The 27,469-nt window shown below is 46.5% G+C and overlaps 1 protein-coding gene and 1 long non-coding RNA gene across 2 annotated transcripts; both read left to right on the forward strand.

Moving 5' to 3' along the window:
• Positions 1 to 14,429: 14,429 nt before the first annotated feature.
• On the forward strand, positions 14,430 to 16,633 carry LOC115181151 (uncharacterized). Its single transcript, XR_003873304.1, has 2 exons — positions 14,430 to 14,827; positions 16,588 to 16,633. It is a non-coding gene; the product is annotated as an uncharacterized LOC115181151 (long non-coding RNA).
• Positions 16,634 to 19,241: 2,608 nt separating this feature from the next.
• Positions 19,242 to 21,951, forward strand: LOC115181183 (DBF4-type zinc finger-containing protein 2 homolog). Its single transcript, XM_029743212.1, has 4 exons — positions 19,242 to 19,304; positions 20,000 to 20,209; positions 20,242 to 20,556; positions 20,698 to 21,951. Exons 1-4 carry the CDS (start codon positions 19,242 to 19,244, stop codon positions 21,139 to 21,141), a joined length of 1,032 nt encoding a protein of 343 aa, XP_029599072.1. The 3' UTR covers positions 21,142 to 21,951.
• The last annotated feature ends 5,518 nt before the right edge of the window (positions 21,952 to 27,469 follow it).

The following is a 27,469-nucleotide window of genomic DNA, read 5'->3' on the forward strand; positions in this document are numbered from 1 at the left end:
TTAACAACACTATCAACAAGGCAGGTCCTACAGGCCCTAGTTTCTACCTTCTTAACAACACTATCAACAAGGCAGGTACTACAGGCCCTAGTTTCTACCTTCTTAACAACACTATCAACAAGGCAGGTCCTACAGGCTCTAGTTTCTACCTTAACAACACTATCAACAAGGCAGGTCCTACAGGCCCTAGTTTCTACCTTCTTAACAACACTATCAACAAGGCAGGTCCTACAGGCCCTAGTTTCTACCTTCTTAACAGCACTATCAACAAGGCAGGTCCTACAGGCCCTAGTTTCTACCTTCTTAACAACACTATCAACAAGGCAGGTCCTACAGGCCCTAGTTTCTACCTTCTTAACAACACTATCAACAAGGCAGGTCCTACAGGCTCTAGTTTCTACCTTCTTAACAACACTATCAACAAGGCAGGTCCTACAGGCCCTAGTTTCTACCTTAACAACACTATCAACAAGGCAGGTCCTACTGGCCCTAGTTTCTACCTTAACAACACTATCAACAAGGCAGATCCTACAGGCCCTAGTTTCTACCTTCTTAACAACACTATCAACAAGGCAGGTCCTACAGGCTCTAGTTTCTACCTTCTTAACAACACTATCAACAAGGCAGGTCCTACAGGCCCTAGTTTCTACCTTAACAACACTATCAACAAGGCAGGTCCTACTGGCCCTAGTTTCTACCTTAACAACACTATCAACAAGGCAGATCCTACAGGCCCTAGTTTCTACCTTCTTAACAACACTATCAACAAGGCAGGTCCTACAGGCCCTAGTTTCTACCTTCTTAACAACACTATCAACAAGGCAGGTCCTACAGGCCCTAGTTTCTACCTTAACAACACTATCAACAAGGCAGGTCCTACTGGCCCTAGTTTCTACCTTAACAACACTATCAACAAGGCAGATCCTACAGGCCCTAGTTTCTACCTTCTTAACAACACTATCAACAAGGCAGGTCCTACAGGCTCTAGTTTCTACCTTCTTAACAACACTATCAACAAGGCAGGTCCTACAGGCCCTAGTTTCTACCTTAACAACACTATCAACAAGGCAGGTCCTACTGGCCCTAGTTTCTACCTTAACAACACTATCAACAAGGCAGGTCCTACAGGCCCTAGTTTCTACCTTCTTAACAACACTATCAACAAGGCAGGTCCTACAGGCCCTAGTTTCTACCTTCTTAACAACACTATCAACAAGGCAGGTCCTACAGGCCCTAGTTTCTACCTTCTCAACAACACTATCAACAAGGCAGATCCTACAGGCTCTAGTTTCTACCTTCTCAACAGCACTATCAACAAGGCAGGTCCTACAGGCCCTAGTTTCTACCTTCTTAACAACACTATCAACAAGGCAGGTCCTACAGGCCCTAGTTTCTACCTTCTTAACAACACTATCAACAAGGCAGGTCCTACAGGCCCTAGTTTCTACCTTCTTAACAACACTATCAACAAGGCAGGTCCTACAGGCCCTAGTTTCTACCTTCTTAACAACACTATCAACAAGGCAGGTCCTACAGGCCCTAGTTTCTACCTTCTTAACAACACTATCAACAAGGCAGGTCCTACAGGCCCTAGTTTCTACCTTCTTAACAACACTATCAACAAGGCAGGTCCTACAGGCCCTAATTTCTACCTTCTTAACAACACTATCAACAAGGCAGGTCCTACAGGCCCTAATTTCTACCTTCTTAACAACACTATCAACAAGGCAGGTCCTACAGGCCCTAGTTTCTACCTTAACAACACTATCAACAAGGCAGGTCCTACAGGACCTAGCTTTGTCGCACCTGGACTAATGTTCAGTCGTGTGGTCAGGTGCCACAAAAAAAGGACTTAGGAAAATTGCAATTGTCTCAGAACAGAGCAGCACGGCTGGCCCTTGGATGTACACAGAGAGCTAACATTAATAATACGCAGGTCAATCTCTCCTGGCTGAAAGTGGAGGAGAGATTGACTTTATCACTACTTGTATTCCACATTAGGTAACTAATGCAGCAGTAGAATCAGATTTAAAAACACAGATAAAAATACACCTTATGGAACAGCGGGGACTGGGAAGAGACACAGACACATGCATGTACACACACACACACACACACACACACACACACACACACACACACACACACACACACACACACACACACACACACACACACACACACACACACACACACACGATAACATACACACTATGCACACACGTACACACACACACACACACACACACACACACACACACACACACACACACACGTATACACACACACGATAACATACACACTATGCACACACACACACACACACACACACAAACGCACACGTATACACACACACGATAACATACACACTATGCACACACACACACACACACACACACACACACACACACACACACACACACACACGTACACATGGATTTTGTGTTGTAGATATGTGGTAGTGGAGTCGGGGGCCTGAGGACAAACACTTAGTGTGTTGCTAAATCTGTTATGAATGTATTGTAATGTTTTTAAAATTGTATAACTGCCTTAATTTTGCCAGACTCATGTGACTTTACACTTTAAATACCAGCATCAGACTCATGTGACTTTACACTTTAACTACCAGCATCAGGCTCATGTGACTTTACACTCTAACTACCAGCATCAGACTCATGTGACTTTACACTTTAAATACCAGCATCAGGCTCATGTGACTTTACACTTTAACTACCAGCATCAGACTCATGTGACTTTACACTTTAACTACCAGCATCAGGTTCATGTGACTTTAACTACCAGCATCAGGCTCATGTGACTACACTTTAACTACCAGCATCAGACTCATGTGACTTTACACTTTAACTACCAGCATCAGACTCATGTGACTTTACACTTTAACTACCAGCATCAGGTTCATGTGACTTTAACTACCAGCATCAGGCTCATGTGACTTTACACTTTAACTACCAGCATCAGACTCATGTGACTTTACACTTTAACTACCAGCATCAGGTTCATGTGACTTTAACTACCAGCATCAGACTCATGTGACTTTACACTTTAACTACCAGCATCAGGCTCATGTGACTTTACACTTTAACTACCAGCATCAGACTCATGTGACTTTACACTTTAACTACCAGCATCAGGCTCATGTGACTTTACACTTTAACTACCAGCATCAGCCTCATGTGACTTTACACTTTAACTACCAGCATCAGACTCATGTGACTTTACACTTTAACTACCAGCATCAGGTTCATGTGACTTTAACTACCAGCATCAGACTCATGTGACTTTACACTTTAACTACCAGCATCAGGCTCATGTGACTTTACACTTTAACTACCAGCATCAGACTCATGTGACTTTACACTTTAACTACCAGCATCAGACTCATGTGACTTTACACTCTAACTACCAGCATCAGACTCATGTGACTTTACACTTTAACTACCAGCATCAGGCTCATGTGACTTTACACTTTAACTACCAGCATCAGGCTCATGTGACTTTACACTTTAACTTCCAGCATCTTTAACTACCAGCATCAGACTCATGTGAATATCTTATAGCTTCCTTCCACCAGCCTCCACTGTTTAAAACGCACATATTTACTGCGACGGTGTCGTAGTGGTTTGACATGTCCTTGACTCTGCTCTGTCCTCCTCTGAGACCTGCTACTCCAGTGGTAGACGGCGCCGCCAGGCATCATTCCACCGGGCGCCGGGAGACCCGGGACCGGTGCGTCAACCCGTTTCATGCTCCCTCAGCCACATCATACCACATTACCGAGCTGACAGAGCCCGTCAAGGTACAGCACCACCTGAGATTATATAGGTATCACTAGGGGGGTTTTCAAGGTTTTCAATAAGGACAGAATGTTAGTTATTAAACGAAAGGCGACCATAGGAAAGTTTGTGCCGTATATACCCTCATTACACTGTGACGACCCTCCCACTCTGTCTGCTGTATTCTCTCTCTCTCTCTTTGTTCTTGTTTCCTTATTAGGATGCCGGTGGGCGGAGTTAGGAGGGTCGTCAGCTACATGGGGAACACCTGGGCCCCCAGGTGTGTCCCAGGATAAAGAGACCTGGGTCCCCAGGTGTGTCCCAGGATAAAGAGACCTGGGCCCCCAGGTGTGTCCCAGGATAAAGAGACCTGGGGCCCCAGGTGTGTCCCAGGATAAAGAGACCTGGGCCCCCAGGTGTGTCCCAGGATAAAGAGACCTGGGTCCCCAGGTGTGTCCCAGGATAAAGAGACCTGGGGCCCCAGGTGTGTCCCAGGATAAAGAGACCTGGGTCCCCAGGTGTGTCCCAGGATAAAGAGACCTGGGGCCCCAGGTGTGTCCCAGGATAAAGAGACCTGGGCCCCCAGGTGTGTCCCAGGATAAAGAGACCTGGGTCCCCAGGTGTGTCCCAGGATAAAGAGACCTGGGGCCCCAGGTGTGTCCCAGGATAAAGAGACCTGGGCCCCCAGGTGTGTCCCAGGATAAAGAGACCTGGGCCCCCAGGTGTGTCCCAGGATAAAGAGACCTGGGTCCCCAGGTGTGTCCCAGGATAAAGAGACCTGGGTCCCCAGGTGTGTCCCAGGATAAAGAGACCTGGGCCCCCAGGTGTGTCCCAGGATAAAGAGACCTGGGTCCCCAGGTGTGTCCCAGGATAAAGGCACCTCTTCCACAGTCATTGTGGGAGACTCTCTCCATGCAGACACCTTGTTGTTTTTTGGTTGTGCTAGTTGTGGTATCTAATAAATATATATGTTGATACTCCTTGTCTCCACGTTGTCTCCCTGTTGTTGCGAACTCTGAGCCGGTTCGTAACACCACTGACCTCACAGGCTGACTGGATTTGGAAGTGTGGCGTGTTCTGAAGGTCTTCGTGAACACGTCATTTGTCTGGACTCTATAATCATTACATTTGATACTATAGATACTATAGACACTATAGATACTATAGACCAGTGGTTCTTAACCTTGTTGGAGGTACTGACCCCCACCAGTTTCATATGCGCATTCACCGAACCCTTCTTAATTGGAAAAATGATGGCCAAGCGGGGCGTGTCATCACGAATCATATGAGTCGGGTGTGTGTCTTGACCTCCGCCGAACCCCTGAGACTGACTCACCGAACCCCTGGGGTTCGATCGAACCCAGGTTAAGAACCACTGGTCTAGACTCTATAATCATTACATTTGTTGTGTTTTTTTTGTTTTCCCCCCAAACCAGTCCAAGTGTTTCTGGTGATAATGTTCCCTTTGATAAGGATCATCCACATTCTGCCTCGCTTTCTCTTCAATAGCAAAAAAAAAACCTATAAGGTAGACAGACCATGATCTTAGCTTTGTTGAAAACATTAAAGAACTCGAGAGGAGGAGGGGGGGCCTCGAGAGGAGGATGGGGGGGGGCCTCGAGAGGAGGATGGGGGGCCTCGAGAGGAGGATGGGGGGGCCTCGAGAGGAAGATGGGGGGCCTCGAGAGGAGGATGGGGGGGCCTCGAGAGGAGGATGGGGGGCCTCGAGAGGAGGATGGGGGGGCCTCGAGAGGAGGATGGAGGGGGCCTCGAGAGGAGGATGGGGGGCCTCGAGAGGAGGATGGGGGGGCCTCGAGAGGAGGATGGGGGGCCTCGAGAGGAGGATGGGGGGCCTCGAGAGGAGGATGGGGGGCCTCGAGAGGAGGATGGGGGGCCTCGAGAGGAGGATGGAGGGGCCTCGAGAGGAGGATGGGGGGCCTCGAGAGGAGGATGGGGGGGGCCTCGAGAGGAGGATGGAGGGGGCCTCGAGAGGAGGATGGGGGGGCCTCGAGAGGAGGATGGGGGGCCTCGAGAGGAGGATTGGGGGGCCTCGAGAGGAGAATGGGGGGGCCTCGAGAGGAGGATGGGGGGCCTCGAGAGGAGGATGGGGGGCCTCGAGAGGAGGATGGGGGGCCTCGAGAGGAGGATGGAGGGGCCTCGAGAGGAGGATGGGGGGCCTCGAGAGGAGGATGGGGGGCCTCGAGAGGAGGATGGGGGGGCCTCGAGAGGAGGATGGAGGGGGCCTCGAGAGGAGGATGGGGGGCCTCGAGAGGAGGATGGGGGGGCCTCGAGAGGAGGATGGAGGGGGCCTCGAGAGGAGGATGGGGGGCCTCGAGAGGAGGATGGGGGGGCCTCGAGAGGAGGATGGGGGGGCCTCGAGAGGAGGATGGGGGGGCCTCGAGAGGAGGATGAGGGGCCTCGAGAGGAGGATGGGGGGCCTCGAGAGGAGGATGAGGGGCCTCGAGAGGAGGATGGGGGCCTCGAGAGGAGGTGAGGGGCCTCGAGAGGAGGATGGGGGGGCCTCGAGAGGAAGATGGGGGCCTCGAGAGGAGGATGGGGGGCCTCGAGAGGAGGATGGGGGGGCCTCGAGAGGAAGATGGGGGCCTCGAGAGGAGGATGGGGGGCCTCGAGAGGAGGATGAGGGGGCCTCGAGAGGAAGATGGGGGCCTCGAGAGGAGAAATTATATTTGTATTAATGAGTGAGGCCTGGACTGCCTGATGATAAGTCAGCCACTGCTTGCTCCTGTGTTGTCTGATGTTTCGTGACATTTCACAGCTGAATGCTTCAAAGAAAGAAGGAGAGGTGAGCGGTGTTAAACCCCAGTTTACTGAGGGACCATATGGGGTCTTGTTTCTAGAGGCAGAACACAACAGAACACTCAGAGCCCCAGTCTCCTCGTCGAGCCCCACGGGGGGAGGAGCCTGACTGGCGGCTGACGTTTTAGGAACACAGGAACATGAGTGGCTTAGCATCAGAGAATTTGTAGAACGATTATGCATAACAATCCAAATGAATATGTAGATCGATTATGCATAACAATCCATATGAATATGTAGATCGATTATGCATTAAAATCCATATGAATTTGTAGAACAACTATGCATAACAATCCATATGAAAATGTAGAGCGATTATGCATAACAATCCATGTGAATATGTAGAACGATTATGCATAAAAATCCATATGAATTTGTAGAACGATTATGCATAATAATCCATATAAATATGTAGAACGATTATGCATAACAATCCATATGAATATGTAGAACGATTATGCATAACAATCCATATGAATTTGTAGAACGATTATGCATAAAAATCCATATGAATATGTAGAACGATTATGCATAAAAGTCCATATGAATATGTAGAATGATTATGCATAAAAATCCATATGAATATGTAGAATGATTATGCATAAAAATCCATGATCAATTAGCCCTTTTAAAATGATAAACGTGGATTAGCTAACACAACATGCCATTGGAACACAGGAGTGATGGTTGCTGATAATGGGCCTCTGTACGCCTATGTAGATATTCCATTAAAAATCAGCTGTTTCCAGCTACAATAGTCATTTACAACATTAACAATGTATCACTGTATTTCTGATCAATTTGATGTTATTTTAATGGACAAAAACAACGACATTGCTAAGTGACCCCAAACTATTGAACGGTAATGTGCATGTACATATTACCTGAATTACCTGAATTACCCCGCACATTGACTCTGTATATATACCACCCTGTATATAGCCTCCACATTGACTCTGTACCGGTACCCCCTGTATATAGCCTCCACATTGACTCTGTACCGGTACCCCCTGTATATAGCCTCCACATTGACTCTGTACCGGTACCCCCTGTATATAGCCTCCACATTGACTCTGTACCGGTACCCCCTGTATATAGCCTCCACATTGACTCTGTACCGGTACCCCCTGTATATAGCCTCCACATTGACTCTGTACCGGTACCCCCTGTATATAGCCTCCACATTGACTCTGTACCGGTACCCCCTGTATATAGCCTCCACATTGACTCTGTATATATACCACCCTGTATATAGCCTCCACATTGACTCTGTACCGGTACCCCCTGTATATAGCCTCCACATTGACTCTGTACCGGTACCCCCTGTATATAGCCTCCACATTGACTCTGTACCGGTACCCCCTGTATATAGCCTCCACATTGACTCTGTACCGGTACCCCCTGTATATAGCCTCCACATTGACTCTGTACCGGTACCCCCTGTATACAGCCTCCACATTGACTCTGTATATATACCACCCTGTATATAGCCTCCACATTGACTCTGTACCGGTACCCCCTGTATATAGCCTCCACATTGACTCTGTACCGGTACCCCCTGTATATAGCCTCCACATTGACTCTGTACCGGTACCCCCTGTATATAGCCTCCACATTGACTCTGTACCGGTACCCCCTGTATATAGCCTCCACATTGACTCTGTACCGGTACCCCCTGTATATAGCCTCCACATTGACTCTGTACCGGTACCCCCTGTATATAGCCACCACATTGACTCTGTACCGTAACACCCTGTATATAGCCTCCACATTGACTCTGTACCGGTACCCCCTGTATATAGCCTCCACATTGACTCTGTACCGGTACCCCCTGTATATAGCATCCACATTGACTCTGTACCGTAATACCCTGTATATAGCCTCCACATTGACTCTGTACCGGTACCCCCTGTATATAGCCTCCACATTGACTCTGTACCGTAACACCCTGTATATAGCCTCCACATTGACTCTGTACCGGTACCCCCTGTATATAGCCTCCACATTGACTCTGTACCGGTACCCCCTGTATATAGCCTCCACATTGACTCTGTACCGGTACCCCCTGTATATAACCTCCACATTGACTCTGTACCGGTACCCCCTGTATATAGCCTCCACATTGACTCTGAACCGGTACCCCCTGTATATAGCCTCCACATTGACTCTGTACCGGTACCCCCTGTATATAGCCTCCACATTGACTCTGAACCGGTACCCCCTGTATATAGCCTCCACATTGACTCTGTACCGGTACCCCTGTATATAGCCTCCACATTGACTCTGTACCGGTACCCCTGTATATAGCCTCCACATTGACTCTGAACCGGTACCCCCTGTATATAGCCTCCACATTGACTCTGTACCGTAATACCCTGTATATAGCTTCCACATTAACTCTGTACCGGTACCCCCTGTATATAGCCTCCACATTGACTCTGTACCGGTACCCCCTATATATAGCCTCCACATTGACTCTGTACCGGTACCCCCTGTATATAGCCTCCACATTGACTCTGTACCGGTACCCCCTGTATATAGCCTCCACATTGACTCTGTACCGGTACCCCCTGTATATTGCCTCCACATTGACTCTGTACCGGTACCCCCTGTATATAGCTTCCACATTGACTCTGAACCGGTACCCCCTGTATATAGCCTCCACATTGACTCTGTACCGGTACCCCCTGTATATAGCCTCCACATTGACTCTGTACCGGTACCCCCTGTATATAGCCTCCACATTGACTCTGTACCGTAACACCCTGTATATAGCCTCCACATTGACTCTGTACCGGTACCCCCTGTATATAGCCTCCACATTGACTCTGTACCGGTACCCCCTGTATATAGCCTCCACATTGACTCTGTACCGGTACCCCCTGTATATAGCCTCCACATTGACTCTGTACCGGTACCCCCTGTATATAGCCTCCACATTGACTCTGTACCGGTACCCCCTGTATATAGCCTCCACATTGACTCTGTATCGGTACCCCCCTGTATATAGCCTCCACATTGACTCTGTACCGGTACCCCCTGTATATAGCCTCCACATTGACTCTGTACCGGTACCCCCTGTATATAGCCTCCACATTGACTCTGTACCGTAATGCTGTTTGAGTCGATGTGGTAAGGTTGGGATGCTGTTTGAGTCGATGTGGTAAGATGGGATGCTGTTTGAGTCGATGTGGTAAGATGGGATGCTGTTTGAGTCGATGCGGTAAGATGGGATGCTGTTTGAGTCGATGTGGTAAGATGGGATGCTGTTCGAGTCGATGTGGTAAGATGGGATGCTGTTTGAGTCGATGCGGTAAGATGGGATGCTGTTTGAGTCGATGTGGTAAGATGGGATGCTGTTTGAGTGCGTCTGAGAGAGAGAATCTCTTTCCGTTAGACGGCTTGCTGAGACCCTCTAGTGGCGGTCTAGTAGAATGTTTACTGCCGGTTCACAAATAATAAAACCTCAATGTTTTGCAATAGACATGGTGTTCCTAGGATTTACACTATAATTATGCAATATTATTATGCAAATGACCACACAATCAGTTGGTAGAGCATGGTGTTTGCAACACCAGGGTTGTGGGTTCGATTCCCACGGGGGGCCAGCACAGAAAAAAATGTATGAAATTGTATGAAATGTATGTATTCACTACTGTAAGTCGCTCTGGATAAGAGCGTCTGCTAAATGACTAAAATGTAAATGTAAATGTAAATGTAATGTAAAATTCTGAGGTAAATTGTGATGTATGTTTAAATAGGTATAGGATATGTTACTGAATCGAGCAGTGAAATCCGTGCAGCATTACAATAGAAGAGTGTAGCTAATGCAGAAGCCACGGTGGAAAATAACTGTCAATAAATAATGATAATAATTGTGTAAATAATAATTGTGTCAGATTTAGAAGATGGGAACGTGTCGTTAAAACATCTCCATCTTAAGCAAATCAAAGTGCATTGGTGCAAATTGATAAATATGGAATTGGGATTAGGCGATTGGATAAATATGGGATTGGGATTAGGCAATTGGATATGAGAACTTGCTCTCAACTTGCCTACCTGGTTAAATAAAGGTGAAATAAAAATAAAATAAAAATAAAAAATATTTCAACCTCATATATATATATAGGCTGGTGGGATTATAGTTTTACTGTATTTTAATCGAATCCAGAATGTACAACACAATTTTCACATTTCAAACTCCTTTTTATTAATTCATCATAATTGTTTTGCATGTTTTTTTCTAAGTTATTTAGCCACTATGTTATTTATTTAATTGTGTTCTTATGTTCCGCTTGGGGAAAACAACGTTTGGTAATAAACCAAGTCAAGATGTTGCCATTTTCCAGCTACACATTATTTTGTCATGAAACTATTTTATACAATGTTAAAACAAAATCACATAACAATCCGATTGAATAGATATTAATTTGTAAATATAGCCTATCTACCTGTATTGTTTTCATACAGTACATTTTAAAAACCCGCATAAACTCAGTTAGGTAATTTTCTGTCTAACTGAGGCAACCCAGAATCCTTGGGACGTCTCTACACTAAAGCCTTTTCATCATCATCTTATAGTTAAACGTCAATGGGGACGTCCCAAGGATCCCATATAGCGTGGAAAATTCGCTGAGGGCAGGGAGGGATGGGCAAAAAAATGACAATATACCATAAAGATCAATGTATCAAAAATAAACTATAAAATACTTTTTTTTAATTGTGTCATTTATTTAATTAAAATACATGTATTTTGTATTTTAAAATACACAAATAGAATTACATTTTACATTTGAGTAATTTAGCAGACGCTCTACAGTAGTGAATGCATACATTTCTTTTTTTTTGTACTGGCCCCCCGTGGGAATCGAACCCACAACCCTGGCATTGCACACACCATGCTGGCGTTGCAAATACCATCCTCTACCAACTGAGCCACAGGGAAGAAGGTAGGGAACTGCAAGTAGCCAACCCGAACAGAACATCCCGGGTGGCTCAGCGGTCTAAGGCACTGCATCTCAGTGGAAAAGGCATCACTACAGTCCCTGTTTCGATTCCGGGCTGTATCACATCCGGCCGTGTTTGGGAGTCCCATAAGGCGGCACACAATTGGCACAGCGTCGTCCGGGTTTGGCCCGGGGGGTAGGCTGTCGTTGTAAATAATAATTTATACTTAATAACTGACATGCCTTTATATATAAAAACAACATTCTCAGTAACGGTTTACATAAACGTTGTACATGACTGTGATATGTTGTTGTTTAACTACCTTCGTTGAGCAAGTTATTCTGGACAAGATTGTCTGCTAAATGAACTAAATGTATATTTAAGCAATGAGGTGGTGTGCTAAATTCTTGAACTGCACTATTGGTTAAGGGCTTGTAAAGTAAGCATTTCACGGTAAGGTCTACACTTGTTGTATTCGAGTGACAAATAAAGTTTGATTTGATTTATATGGCCAATATACCACGACTGTGTCCAGGCACTCCACGATGCGTTGTACATAAGAACAGCTCTTAGCCGTGGTATATTGGCCATATACCACAAACCCCCCGATGTGCCTTATTGCTATTATAAACTGCTTACCAACGTAATTAGAGCAGTAAAAAATACATGTTTTGTCATATTTGTGGTATAATGTCTGATATACCACAGCTGTCAGCCAATCAGCATTCAGAGCTTGAAAATTAACATACCAAAATGAACTGAAAAGCACAGTGGGTATTATTATTATTATTCGCAGAACTCATTACAATAATACTCAGCATGCTTTGCAATTGTTCATTTTTTTGACATTTCCATTTGTATATTGAGTTAATTTAACTGAAGCTTTTATCAGACCATAGTGCCATCACAATCCATCCATGTTCAATCAATATCTGTCAGACTTCTGATAGCAATACAAGGGGAAAGTCCCGTGTGGCTCGCTTGGTAGAGCATGGCACTTGCAATGCCAGGGTTGTGGGTTCGATTCCCATGGGGGACCAGTATGAATAATGTATGCATGCATTACTGTAAGTCGATATGGCTAAGAGCGTCTGCAAAATGTAAAATGTGAACCGCTTTAAAAAAAGAAAATGTATAGAAAAGTATTTTTGTATTTCAAAAATACAAAATTACATCTCTCGAAAGCATGTTGTTTCCAAAATAGTTTGGAGTGTAGTTGAGCCCAGTATAGTAGAATATAAAGCCAGGGTTAGATAGTGTAGTAGAATATAAAGCCAGGGTTAGATATGGTATATAGAATATAAAGCCAGGGTTAGATAGTGTAGTAGAATATAAAGCCAGGGTTAGATATGGTATATAGTATATAAAGCCAGGGTTAGATATGGTATATAGTATATAAAGCCAGGGTTAGATATGGTATATAGAATATAAAGCCAGGGTTAGATATGGTATATAGTATATAAAGCCAGGGTTAGATATGGTATATAGAATATAAAGCCAGGGTTAGATATGGTATATAGTATATAAAGCCAGGGTTAGATATGGTATATAGAATATAAAGCCAGGGTTAGATATGGTATATAGAATATAAAGCCAGGGTTAGATATGGTATATAGAATATAAAGCCAGGGTTAGATATGGTATATAGAATATAAAGCCAGGGTTAGATATGGTATATAGAATATAAAGCCAGGGTTAGATATGGTATATAGAATATAAAGCCAGGGTTAGATATGGTATATAGTATATAAAGCCAGGGTTAGATATGGTATATAGATTATAAAGCCAGGGCTAGATATGGTATATAGAATATAAAGCCAGGGTTAGATATGGTATATAGAATATAAAGCCAGGGTTAGATATGGTATATAGTATATAAAGCCAGGGTTAGATATGGTATATAGTATATAAAGCCAGGGTTAGATATGGTATATAGTATATAAAGCCAGGGTTAGATATGGTATATAGTATATAAAGCCAGGGTTAGATATGGTATATAGTATATAAAGCCAGGGTTAGATATGGTATATAGAATATAAAGCCAGGGTTAGATAGTGTAGTAGATTATAAAGCCAGGGTTAGATATGGTATATAGAATATAAAGCCAGGGTTAGTATGGTATATAGAATATAAAGCCAGGGTTAGATATGGTATATAGTATATAAAGCCAGGGTTAGATATGGTATATAGAATATAAAGCCAGGGTTAGATATGGTATATAGAATATAAAGCCAGGGTTAGATATGGTATGTAGTATATAAAGCCAGGGTTAGATAGTGTAGTAGATTATAAAGCCAGGGTTAGATATGGTATATAGTAATATAAAGCCAGGTTAGATATGGTATATAGTATATAAGCCAGGGTTAGATAGTGTAGTAGATTATAAAGCCAGGGTTAGATATGGTATATAGTATATAAAGCCAGGGTTAGATATGGTATATAGAATATAAAGCCAGGGTTAGATATGGTATATAGTATATAAAGCCAGGGTTAGATATGGTATATAGAATATAAAGCCAGGGTTAGATATGGTATATAGAATATAAAGCCAGGGTTAGATATGGTATATAGAATATAAAGCCAGGGTTAGATAGTGCAGTAGATTATAAAGCCAGGGTTAGATATGGTATATAGAATATAAAGCCAGGGTTAGATATGGTATATAGTATATAAAGCCAGGGTTAGATAGTGTAGTAGATTATAAAGCCAGGGTTAGATATGGTATATAGAATATAAAGCCAGGGTTAGATATGGTATATAGATTATAAAGCCAGGGTTAGATATGGTATATAGAATATAAAGCCAGGGTTAGATATGGTATATAGAATATAAAGCCAGGGTTAGATATGGTATATAGATTATAAAGCCAGGGTTAGATATGGTATATAGATTATAAAGCCAGGGTTAGTATAAGTGTGTATGAGGGTGGGATCAGAGGGACTCTAGTGGATGGTAATTGGACAGTTAGAGTGGTTGTAGCCAGATATTTACGTTCAGCGGGAGCCGCCCTTCATTCACCCACATGGGGACCGACAGGTCGGCTTCGCGCCACTTTCATTATCCCCCTACAATAATATCCTTTAATAATATCCCATCTTTACAGCGGTAGACACATGTGCTCTCCACTTTTGCAAATAGATGTATTTTTCTAGCCCATGTTAAAAGTGAACGAAGCAGTTGCTAGGGTTTTTTTTGTGGGGGGGTTGGTTTCCTCTCCACACATTGAACGGTAAGTCCAGGCAACTGAGCGAAGATGGTGGATTTCAGCGGTGAGTGTCTTGCTAAACGCATGTTATTGACAAGGAACTCTTTATTTTAGCCTGGTTTTTAAGCAGTATACATGTTTAAAGAGAAGGGAAAAAAAGTGATTTTTTAAAAATTGTATAGTACATTTTAGCATGGATCTGAATCTGCCTACCGTCCTAAAACCGAGAAGTTAGTGAGGGGGGAAACAGTAGAGTAAGAGTCGCATGGCAGCCCTCTCTCTCCTCCATAGTTGGGAGAATGAGGGAGATTTGAAAAGCGTGTTGCCTCTCTAACTCGCTACACTGCCTTTTTATCAACCAGGAGTGACTATTCAACTTTATGTAGTTAAAGACTATTATACGGTATTTGTTTGTAGTTTTAACGGGAATAATTGTATTGGATCAAAATGTTATTTTTGCGTTTCTCTCGGGTGTATTGTGTGTGTGTGTGTGTGTGAGTTAGCTAGTGTCCCCCCCCAGAACAAAGCAGCAGCACATGGGGCAGTTTTAGGCCGCGCGTTTTAGCTGGCTGGTTAGCCTAGCTTGGTTAGCCTAGCTTGGTTAGCCTAGCTTGGTTAGCCTAGCCTGGTTAGCCTAGCTTGGTTAGCCTAGCTTGGTTAGCCTAGCCTGGTTGGTAGCGTCTTGTTTAACTAGTTAACTAACAAGCTATCTAACCGGTGAAATTACTATAATTACACACATAAATAGGGGGAACTCGTCCCGGTTTTGTGGTAAATTGGCTAAATAGCCATCCTAGTTAGATACAGTAACAAGTTATTGTGTGACTCGGGGTTGTTGTTGGGCTAACATGTTAAGCTAGCAGCAACTTATTAGCCGAACTAACGTTAGCTAATTTATCAAACTAGCTAACTAACTTGTAATGTATGTTATATGTAGTTACACGTTTCAGTGTTGTAACGTTGAGTGTGATTTCTTTTGTTTTTTTAAGTTGGAAGTTTTGTAAGATATTTTACTTTTCTTTGTATAGTTAGCTAATGTTAGCTCAAATATCCCCCCCCAAAAAAGAAAGCACTTGCTAACGCTAACTAGCGAGACTGGTTCTCTGAAACGTTATTCGGTGAAAGCCAAGTTACACTTTCTCAACTTCTGATATATATATATTTTATTACATGAGAATTAAACGTTACAACGTCCCCCCCCAAACTGTTGCATACCTAGACAAGTTGATATACATGCATTAGCTAGCTAGCCTGCTGAATAAACGCAGGTGGTTGAGTTGTTTTGTAGTAAATATTACTAGGGGGGGGTTTTGCGGACTCCGCGGCGCCATGTTAAGACTGTAGGGGGAAGGGTGCACAGCCAGACAGGCGCAGAAAGCAGGCGGCAAGTCCTTCTCTCCCTTCCACTGGGCCCCCTCTTCATGGTTCACAATAAATCACAAATCATATTTTTTTTCAACTATGAATCATCAGCCGATTGACACACACATTTTGAATGAAACTTAGTGATAAGTCACTTGTTGGAGTTGTTTTTATAGCTCGTCTAGTTTTTTTTTGGAGGGTTTATTACTTCCCATGTTAAGTGTTTCCGATAAGAGAACGACCATTGATGCCGCTGGAAACGTGGTCCAGATAGCTGGTGAACACAGGCATGGTGGAGTCCTATAGAAGGCACTGGAAGTAGCCTGGATGACTGGGGGAAATATTCTCACATGTTGTCTTCAGAGACGACTATCAATAACACACATACTTTTTTTGTTTGTTTGTTTTGTACTTTGTCTAAACAGTGAACATGTTTATAATGACCTTCCTTTGTGATTTCAGGGTGCTGCTTCTTTTTGGAGATTTTTTTGTTTTATCGTTGTAAAAAGAGAAGATGGAAGATGCAGAAGGACTGGTGAATAGTCTGTCGCTGTATTGTCAAAGTGCTTACAGTGCAGGTAGTGTTATTGATGATCTACTGCAGTGGAGGCACTTCTAGCAATACCGCTGACACTGACCCCCGCGTGGACCGTAGCCCCTGGGTGGACCGGGCCCCTGGGTGAACCGTAACCCGGCTTGGACCGGGCCCCTGGGTGAACCGTAGCCCCGCGTGGACCGGGCCCCTGGGTGAACCGTAACTCCGCGTGGACCGGGCCCCTGGGTGAACCGGGCCCCTGGGTGAACCGTAACTCTGCGTGGACCAGGCCCAGCTTGGACCGGGCCCCTGGGTGAACCGTAACCCCGCTTGGACCAGGCCCCTGGGTGAACCGTAACTCCGCGTGGACCAGGCCCAGCTTGGACCGGGCCCCTGGGTGAACCGTAACCCCGCTTGGACCAGGCCCCTGGGTGGACCGTAACTCCGCGTGGACCAGGCCCAGCTTGGACCAGGCCCTGCTTGGTTTGACTTGACTTCATGATGTCTTTGTGCTAAGGTGCATCTAGTGCAGATAGTGACATAGATGAGCACCTACTGCCCTAAGTGCCCCTTCTGGCATAAGGGTCTAACTGGCGTCCCACCAACCAGGACCACTGCCTGTATGTTTTCTTCTTCTTGCAGTTCTCTGTTAGTTTTGCATAGTTGCATTACAAGTAAAAATGAGTTGTGCAAATCTATGCAAAACTGATGGAGGCTTGTTCTTCCAGCTACCTGGTTACCCTCGCCCCCAAAGACCATCCCACTGTCCTGAGCCTCCAGCTACCTGGTTACCCTCGCCCCCAAAGACCATCCCACTGTCCTGAGCCTCCAGCTACCTGGTCACCCTCGCCCCCAAGACCATCCCACTGTCCTGAGCCTCCAGCTACCTGGTCACCCTCGCCCCCAAGACCATCCCACTGTCCTGAGCCTCCAGCTACCTGGTCACCCTCGCCCCAAGACCATCCCACTGTCCTGAGCCTCCAGCTACCTGGTCACCCTCGCCCCCAAGACCATCCCACTGTCCTGAGCCTCCAGCTACCTGGTCACCCTCGCCCCCAAAGACCATCCCACTGTCCTGAGCCTCCAGCTACCTGGTCACCCTCGCCCCAAGACCATCCCACTGTCCTGAACCTCCAGCTACCTGGTCACCCTCGCCCCAAGACCATCCCACTGTCCTGAGCCTCCAGCTACCTGGTCACCCTCGCCCCAAGACCATCCCATTGTCCTCAGCTACCTGGTCACCCTCGCCCCAAGACCATCCCACTGTCCTGAGCCTCCAGCTACCTGGTCACCCTTGCCCCCAAGACCATCCCACTGTCCTGAGCCTCCAGCTACCTGGTCACCCTCGCCCCAAGACCATCCCACTGTCCTGAGCCTCCAGCTACCTGGTCACCCTCGCCCCCAAGACCATCCCACTGTCCTGAGCCTCCAGCTACCTGGTCACCCTCGCCCCAAGACCATCCCACTGTCCTGAGCCTCCAGCTACCTGGTCACCCTTGCCCCCAAGACCATCCCACTGTCCTGAGCCTCCAGCTACCTGGTCACCCTCGCCCCAAGACCATCCCACTGTCCTGAGCCTCCAGCTACCTGGTCACCCTCGCCCCAAGACCATCCCACTGTCCTGAGCCTCCAGCTACCTGGTCACCCTCGCCCCAAGACCATCCCACTGTCCTGAGCCTCCAGCTACCTGGTCACCCTCGCCCCAAGACCATCCCACCTTCCTGAGCCTCCAGCTACCTGGTCACCCTCGCCCCCAAAGACCATCCCACTGTCCTGAGCCTCCAGCTACCTGGTCACCCTCGCCCCAAGACCATCCCACTGTCCTGAGCCTCCAGCTACCTGGTCACCCTCGCCCCAAGACCATCCCACTGTCCTGAGCCTCCAGCTACCTGGTCACCCTCGCCCCAAGACCATCCCACCTTCCTGAGCCTCCAGCTACCTGGTCACCCTCGCCCCCAAGACCATCCCACTGTCCTGAGCCTCCAGCTACCTGGTCACCCTCGCCCCCAAGACCATCCCACTGTCCTGAGCCTCCAGCTACCTGGTCACCCTCGCCCCCAAGACCATCCCACTGTCCTGAGCCTCCAGCTACCTGGTCACCCTTGCCCCCAAGACCATCCCACTGTCCTGAGCCTCCAGCTACCTGGTCACCCTCGCCCCAAGACCATCCCACTGTCCTGAGCCTCCAGCTACCTGGTCACCCTCGCCCCCAAGACCATCCCACTGTCCTCAGCAACCTGGTCACCCTCGCCCCAAGACCATCCCACTGTCCTCAAATACCTGGCCACCCTCGCCCCAAGACCATCCCACTGTCCTGAGCCTCCAGCTACCTGGTCACCCTCGCCCCAAGACCATCCCACTGTCCTCAGCTACCTGGTCACCCTCGCCCCCAAAAGCATCCCACTGTCCTGAGCCTCCAGCCTCTGTACCCAGCCTGTCTCCAATCAGACCAAACAGTTTACTGGATTTAGTTTCAGCAGTGTTAAAGTGCTTATAGTGCAGGTAGTATATTATCTACATCTACTGCAATGTGAGCACTTCCAGTATTGCTGTCTATGTTGCAGCGCCCCCATCCCTCGACATGGAAGGAATCCTCTCCGAACCCAACAAACCAACTCAAAACCCCACACATCGAATCATCGCTGTTCCTCGGTCAGTTTTGCTGCTTTGCATCCCGCTTAAACAAAAGTTTGCTGTGCAAATCCATGCAAAACTGACTGAGCAGTGACTCGACCTTCAGTCAAGATGAACTAACTGTTTTATTAAAGTCGTTCTGTGCCGGTCTAATAATAATTATTATAATAATAATAATAATAATAATAATAATAATAATAATAATAATAATAATAATAATAATAATAATAATGTGTTTTTTTATGTGGCAGTTTTCAGACTATCGAATGGTGTTTTCTAGAACTATTCTGTAGTGGTCTCTGTTCTGCATCACTTTTCACATTACTCAAAAGACGATTGACTGGTGGTAATGTAACCGTTTACTGTACAAGTCCCAATCAGGTTGGGTTGGAACTGTAGAAGCCAGTCCCAATCAGGTTGGGTTGTGACTGTAGAAGCCTGTCCTGGTTGGGTTGTAACTGTAGTAGCCAGTCCCAATCAGGTTGGGTTGGAACTGTAGAAGCCAGTCCCAATCAGGTTGGGTTGTGACTGTAGAAGCCTGTCCTGGTTGGGTTGTAACTGTAGTAGCCAGTCCCAATCAGGTTGGGTTGGAACTGTAGAAGCCATTCCCTGTCCAGGTTGGGTTGGAACTGTAGTAGCCAGTCCCAATCAGGTTGGGTTGGAACTGTAGAAGCCAGTCCCAATCAGGTTGGGTTGGAACTGTAGAAGCCAGTCCCTGTCCTGGTCAGGTCAGGTTGTAACTGTAGAAGCCAGTCCCTGTCCAGGTCAGGTTGTAACTGTAGAAGCCAGTTCCTGTCCTGGTCAGGTTGTAACTGTAGAAGCCAGTCCCTTTCCTGGTCAGGTCTGGTTGTAACTGTAGAAGCCAGTCCCTGTCCTGGTCAGGTTGGGAGGGGTGCCAGTCCCTGTCCTGGTCAGGTTGGAGGGGTGTCAGTCCCTGTCCTGGTCAGGTTGTAACTGTAGAAGCCAGTCCCTGTCCTGGTCGGGTTGGAACTGTAGAAGTCAGTCCCTGTCCTGGTCAGGTTGTAACTGTAGAAGCCAGTCCCTGTCCTGGTCAGGTTGGGAGGGGTGTCAGTCCCTGTCCTGGTCAGGTTGTAACTATAGAAGCCAGTCCCTGTCCTGGTCAGGTTGGGAGGGGTGCCAGTCCCTGTCCTGGTCAGGTTGGGAGGGGTGCCAGTCCCTGTCCTGGTCAGGTTATAACTATAGAAGCCAGTCCCTGTCCTGGTCAGGTTGTAACTGTAGAAGCCAGTCCCTGTCCTGGTCAGGTTGGGAGGGGTGTCAGTCCCTGTCCTGGTCAGGTTATAACTGTAGTAGCTGGTCCCTGTCCTGGTCGGGTTGTAACTGTAGAAGCCAGTCCCTGTCCTGGTCGGGTTGTAACTGTAGAAGCCAGTCCCTGTCCTGGTCAGGTTATAACTGTAGAAGCCAGTCCCTTTCCTGGTCAGGTTGGGAGGGGCGTCAGTCCCTGTCCTGGTCAGGTTATAACTGTAGTAGCCAGTCCCTGTCCTGGTCAGGTTATAACTGTAGAAGCCAGTCCCTGTCCTGGTCAGGTTATAACTGTAGAAGCCTGTCCTGGTCAGGTTGGGAGGGGTGTCAGTCCCTGTCCTGGTCAGGTTATAACTGTAGTAGCCAGTCCCTGTCCTGGTCAGGTTGTAACTATAGAAGCCAGTCCCTGTCCTGGTCAGGTTGTAACTGTAGAAGCCTGTCCTGGTCAGGTTGTAACTATAGAAGCCAGTCCCTGTCCTGGTCAGGTTGTAACTGTAGAAGCCAGTCCCTGTCCTGGTCAGGTTGGGAGGGGTGTCAGTGCTGTTACTCTGAAGGTATTGCACTTGTCCCGGCCTGTTCAGGATTGAGGAGATGGTGCTCCTGCCCTTTAAACCTGCTGTTCAGGATTGAGGAGATGGTGCTCCTGCCCTTTAAACCTGCTGAACAGGATTGAGGAGATGGTGCTCCTGCCCTTTAAACCTGCTGTTCAGGATGGAGGAGATGGTGCTCCTGCCCTTTAAACCTGCTGTTCAGGATGGAGGAGATGGTGCTCCTGCCCTTTAAACCTGCTGTTCAGGATAGAGGAGATGGTGTTCCTGCCCTTTAAACCTGCTGTTCAGGATAGAGGAGATGGTGTTCCTGCCCTTTAAACCTGCTGTTCAGGATAGAGGAGATGGTGCTCCTGCCCTTTAAACCTGCTGTTCAGGATAGAGGAGATGGTGCTCCTGCCCTTTAAACCTGCTGTTCAGGAATGAGGAGATGGTGCTCCTGCCCTTTAAACCTGCTGTTCAGGATTGAGGAGATGGTGCTCCTGCCCTTTAAACCTGCTGTTCAGGATAGAGGAGATGGTGCTCCTGCCCTTTAAACCTGCTGTTCAGGATTGAGGAGATGGTGCTCCTGCCCTTTAAACCTGCTGTTCAGGAATGAGGAGATGGTGCTCCTACCCTTTAAACCTGCTGTTCAGGATTGAGGAGGTGGTGCTCCTGCCCTTTAAACCTGCTGTTCAGGATAGAGGAGGTGGTGCTCCTACCCTTTAAACCTGCTGTTCAGGATTGAGGAGGTGGTGCTCCTGCCCTTTAAACCTGCTGTTCAGGATAGAGGAGGTGGTGCTCCTACCCTTTAAACCTGCTGTTCAGGATTGAGGAGATGGTGCTCCTGCCCTTTAAACCTGCTGTTCAGGAATGAGGAGATGGTGCTCCTACCCTTTAAACCTGCTGTTCAGGATTGAGGAGGTGGTGCTCCTGCCCTTTAAACCTGCTGTTCAGGATAGAGGAGGTGGTGCTCCTACCCTTTAAACCTGCTGTTCAGGATTGAGGAGGTGGTGCTCCTGCCCTTTAAACCTGCTGTTCAGGATAGAGGAGGTGGTGCTCCTACCCTTTAAACCTGCTGAACAGGATTGAGGAGGTGGTGCTCCTGCCCTTTAAACCTGCTGAACAGTAATTGTTTGATGCATGTTGGAAACGAATGCATGCGAAATTTATTTACCAAAAAATGGCACTTGTATATTTCTGTCTCATGATATTTTTTTAATTTTTTTTAATGAATGAAAGGTAGTTTTCTAAATTGTAGATTTAATTTACGAAGCTTAAATGTGTCCATCCATATGTTTTGATTCATTGTTTCATGCTGTGGTTTTGTCTCAAATAAAGTTGCCATATAAATTAGCTTCCTCGTTTTTCAAAGTTATTTTTTTCTTCCCATTTTGCTTTGATTTTGAAATGTGTAGCCTTCTCAAGATGTGATTGGTTTAAAGAGGCGCTGGGATGTTCAGATATTTTATCTCCAAAATGTTTTTTTCCCCATCTAACAACAGGAACTACCATGATGAACCGCGTCACACATCCATAAACATGAGTCATGTGGCGATTTAGGAAAAACGACCTTTCTGACAGCGTGTAGCAGAGGAGGGTATGAAATCTTCACTTTTTTGAAGGCTTACAAAAGGGGTGACGGGTTAGCAGCCTAGTGGTTAGAGCGTCGGGACTAGTTAACCGAAAGGTTGCTTGATCGAATCCCCCCCCGAGCTGAACAAGGTTAAAAAAAATTGGTCGTTTTGCCCCCTGAACAAGGCAGTTAACCCACTGTTTCTAGGCCGTCATTTGTAAAGGAGAATTTGTTCTTAGCTGACTTGCCTAGTTAAATAAAAGTATAAATAATAAAGTTCCCGGGGCTCAATTTTAGGTCGGGTCCTTTTTTACGCTGAATATAAATAATTAGGGAAGACTGACTGCAAATCTCTTGTCTGTATGCTGATGACCCTATTCTAGCGTCTCTAATATTGACGAGGCTTTTCAGGATTTACAGGAGTTGGATTTTATTCAAAGGCAGAGTTTCCAATGAGAAACTTGTGCTTAATACAAGGAAAACAATAGTTTTTTGTCTTTTCATCACTGAAAGTAAACAGATGAGAGTCACTTGCAGGTGTTATATATATATATATATATATATATATATAAAAGGACAGAACATGGATAGACTTCACCTGTAAGTATCGTGGGATTTTGTTTTCAATGAAAAAGCTGCATTTTTAAACAGCACATTAACTTGACCAAGAAACTAAAGTTGAAATTTTGGTTTCTAATTTTAGGAACGAATCTTGCTTTTCAAGGTTAGTCAGAAAGGATATTGTTGAAAGCCTTTTATCAGTGTTGGAGGAAGGTGATCTGGTCTATATGCAGGCCTCAGCAAGTTCACAGTATCACGATGCTTTCAGATCCATTACGAACAGTCGCCCAGGTTATAGACTGTTCGCAAGGCAAGCGGTACCGGAGGGCCCAATCACCCAGGTTATAGACTGTTCTCTCTGCTACAGCACGGCAAGCGGTACCGGAGGGCCCAGTCTACGACCAGAAGGGTCCAGTCACTCAGGTTATAGACTGTTCTCTCTGCTACTGCACGGCAAGCGGTACCGGAGGGCCCAGTCACCCAGGTTATAGACTGTTCTCTCTGCTACCGCACGGCAAGAGGTACCGGAGGGTCCAGTCACCCAGGTTATAGACTGTTCTCTCTGCTACAGCACGGCAAGCGGTACCGGAGGGCCCAGTCACCCAGGTTATAGACTGTTCTCTCTGCTACCGCACGGCAAGAGGTACCGGAGGGTCCAGTCACCCAGGTTATAGACTGTTCTCTCTGCTACAGCACGGCAAGCGGTACCGGAGGGCCCAGTCTAGGACCAAAAGGCTCCTCAACAGCTTCTACCCCAAAGCCATTAGACTGCTGAACAATTCATAAAATGGCCACCGGACTATTTACATTGACCCCCCCCCCCCCCCCCCCTCCCTTTTGTACACTGCTGCTACTCGCTGTTTATTATCTATGCATAGTCACTTCACCCCATCCTACATGTACAAATTACCTCAACTAACCTGTATCTCCTGTATATAGCCTCGCTACTAACCTGTACCCCTGTATATAGCCTCGCTACTAACCTGTACCCCTGTATTTAGCCTCTCTACTAACCTGTACCCCTGTATATAGCCTCGCTACTAACCTGTACCCCTGTATATAGCCTCGCTACTAACCTGTACCCCTGTATATAGCCTCGCTACTAACCTGTACCCCTGTATATAGCCTCGCTACTAACCTGTACCCCTGTATATAGCCTCGCTACTAACCTGTACCCCTGTTTATAGCCTCGCTACTAACCTGTACCCTGTATATAGCCTCGCTACTAACCTGTACCCCTGTATATAGCCTCGCTACTAACCTGTACCCCTGTATATAGCCTCGCTACTAACCTGTACCCCTGTATATAGCCTCGCTACTAACCTGTACCCCTGTATATAGCCTCGCTACTAACCTGTACCCCTGTATATAGCCTCGCTACTAACCTGTACCCCTGTATATAGCCTCGCTACTAACCTGTACCCCTGTATATAGCCTCGCTACTAAGCTGTACCCCTGTATATAGCCTCGCTACTAAGCTGTACCCCTGTATATAGCCTCACTACTAAGCTGTACCCCTGTATATAGCCTCGCTACTAACCTGTAACCCTGTATATAGCCTCGCTACTAACCTGTACCCCTGTATATAGCCTCGCTACTAACCTGAACCCCTGTATATAGCCTCGCTACTAACCTGAACCCCTGTATATAGCCTCGCTACTAACCTGTACCCCTGTATATAGCCTCGCTACTAACCTGTACCCCCTGTATATATAGCCTCGCTACTAACCTGTACCCCTGTATATAGCCTCGCTACTAACCTGTACCCCTGTATATAGCCTCGCTACTAACCTGTACCCCTGTATATAGCCTCACTACTAACCTGTACCCCTGTATATAGCCTCGCTACTAACCTGTAACCCTGTATATAGCCTCGCTACTAACCTGAAGCCCTGTATATAGCCTCGCTACTAACCTGTACCCCTGTATATAGCCTCGCTACTAACCTGTACCCCTGTATATAGCCTCGCTACTAACCTGTACCCCTGTATATAGCCTCGCTACTAACCTGTACCCCTGTATATAGCCTCGCTACTAACCTGAACCCCTGTATATAGCCTCGCTACTAACCTGAACCCCTGTATATAGCCTCGCTACTAACCTGAACCCCTGTATATAGCCTCGCTACTAACCTGTACCCCTGTATATAGCCTCGCTACTAACCTGTACCCCTGTATATAGCCTCACTACTAACCTGAACCCCTGTATATAGCCTCGCTACTAACCTGTACCCCTGTATATAGCCTCGCTACTAACCTGTACCCCTGTATATAGCCTCGCTACTAACCTGAACCCCTGTATATAGCCTCGCTACTAACCTGAACCCCTGTATATAGCCTCGCTACTAACCTGAACCCCTGTATATAGCCTCGCTACTAACCTGTACCCCTGTATATAGCCTCTACTAACCTGTACCCCTGTATATAGCCTCGCTACTAACCTGTACCCCTGTATATAGCCTCTCTACTAACCTGTACCCCTGTATATAGCCTCGCTACTAACCTGTACCCCTGTATATAGCCTCTCTACTAACCTGTACCCCCTGTATATAGCCTCTCTACTAACCTGTACCCCTGTATATAGCCTCTCTACTAACCTGTACCCCTGTATATAGCCTCGCTACTAACCTGTACCCCTGTATATAGCCTCTCTACTAACCTGTACCCCTGTATATAGCCTCTACTAACCTGTACCCCTGTATATAGCCTCTCTACTAACCTGTACCCCTGTATATAGCCTCTACTAACCTGTACCCCTGTATATAGCCTCTCTACTAACCTGTACCCCTGTATATAGCCTCTACTAACCTGTACCCCTGTATATAGCCTCGCTACTAACCTGTACCCCTGTATATAGCCTCTACTAACCTGTACCCCTGTATATAGCCTCGCTACTAACCTGTACCCCTGTATATAGCCTCTACTAACCTGTACCCCTGTATATAGCCTCTACTAACCTGTACCCCTGTATATAGCCTCTCTACTAACCTGTACCCCTGTATATAGCCTCTCTACTAACCTGTACCCCTGTATATAGCCTCTACTAACCTGTACCCCTGTATATAGCCTCGCTACTAACCTGTACCCCTGTATATAGCCTCTACTAACCTGTACCCCTGTATATAGCCTCGCTACTAACCTGTACCCCTGTATATAGCCTCTACTAACCTGTACCCCTGTATATAGCCTCACTACTAACCTGTACCCCTGTATATAGCCTCGCTACTAACCTGTACCCCCTGTATATAGCCTCTACTAACCTGTACCCCTGTATATAGCCTCGCTACTAACCTGTACCCCCTGTATATAGCCTCTACTAACCTGTACCCCTGTATATAGCCTCTACTAACCTGTACCCCTGTATATAGCCTCTACTAACCTGTACCCCTGTATATAGCCTCTACTAACCTGTACCCCCTGTATATAGCCTCTACTAACCTGTACCCCTGTATATAGCCTCTCTACTAACCTGAACCCCTGTATATAGCCTCTCTACTAACCTGTACCCCTGTATATAGCCTCTCTACTAACCTGTACCCCTGTATATAGCCTCTCTACTAACCTGTACCCCTGTATATAGCCTCTCTACTAACCTGTACCCCTGTATATAGCCTCTCTACTAACCTGTACCCCTGTATATAGCCTCGCTACTAACCTGTACCCCTGTATATAGCCTCGCTACTAACCTGTACCCCTGTATATAGCCTCTCTACTAACCTGTACCCCCTGTATATAGCCTACGCTTCACTAACCTGTACCCCTGTATATAGCCTCGCTACTAACCTGTACCCCTGTATATAGCCTCGCTACTAACCTGTACCCCTGTATATAGCCTCGCTACTAACCTGTACCCCTGTATATAGCCTCGCTACTAACCTGTACCCCTGTATATAGCCCTCTCTACTAACCTGTACCCCTGTATATAGCCTCGCTACTAACCTGTACCCCTGTATATAGCCTCGCTACTAACCTGAACCCCTGTATATAGCCTCGCTACTAACCTGTACCCCTGTATATAGCCTCTCTACTAACCTGTACCCCTGTATATAGCCTCACTACTAACCTGTACCCCTGTATATAGCCTCTCTACTAACCTGAACCCCTGTATATAGCCTCTCTACTAACCTGAACTCCTGTATATAGCCTCTACTAACCTGTACCCCTGTATATAGCCTCTACTAACCTGAACCCCTGTATATAGCCTCTACTAACCTGTACCCCTGTATATAGCCTCGCTACTAACCTGTACCCC

This window comes from Salmo trutta, unplaced genomic scaffold (genome assembly GCF_901001165.1).
Source record: "Salmo trutta unplaced genomic scaffold, fSalTru1.1, whole genome shotgun sequence".
NCBI lineage: Eukaryota > Metazoa > Chordata > Actinopteri > Salmoniformes > Salmonidae > Salmo > Salmo trutta.

What these genes read in the sequence shown, in the direction of transcription:
- LOC115181183 (XM_029743212.1), top strand. Translation starts at nt 19,242, where the DNA reads ATGGAAGGAATCCTCTCCGAACCCAACAAACCAACTCAAAACCCCACA. An exon ending in CCACACATCGAATCATCGCT is followed by an intron (nt 19,305 to 19,999) that starts GTTCCTCGGTCA and finishes TTGGAACTGTAG; the next exon opens with AAGCCAGTCCCTGTCCTGGT. An exon ending in CCAGTCCCTGTCCTGGTCAG is followed by an intron (nt 20,557 to 20,697) that starts GTTGGGAGGGGT and finishes TGTCCTGGTCAG; the next exon opens with GTTATAACTGTAGAAGCCAG.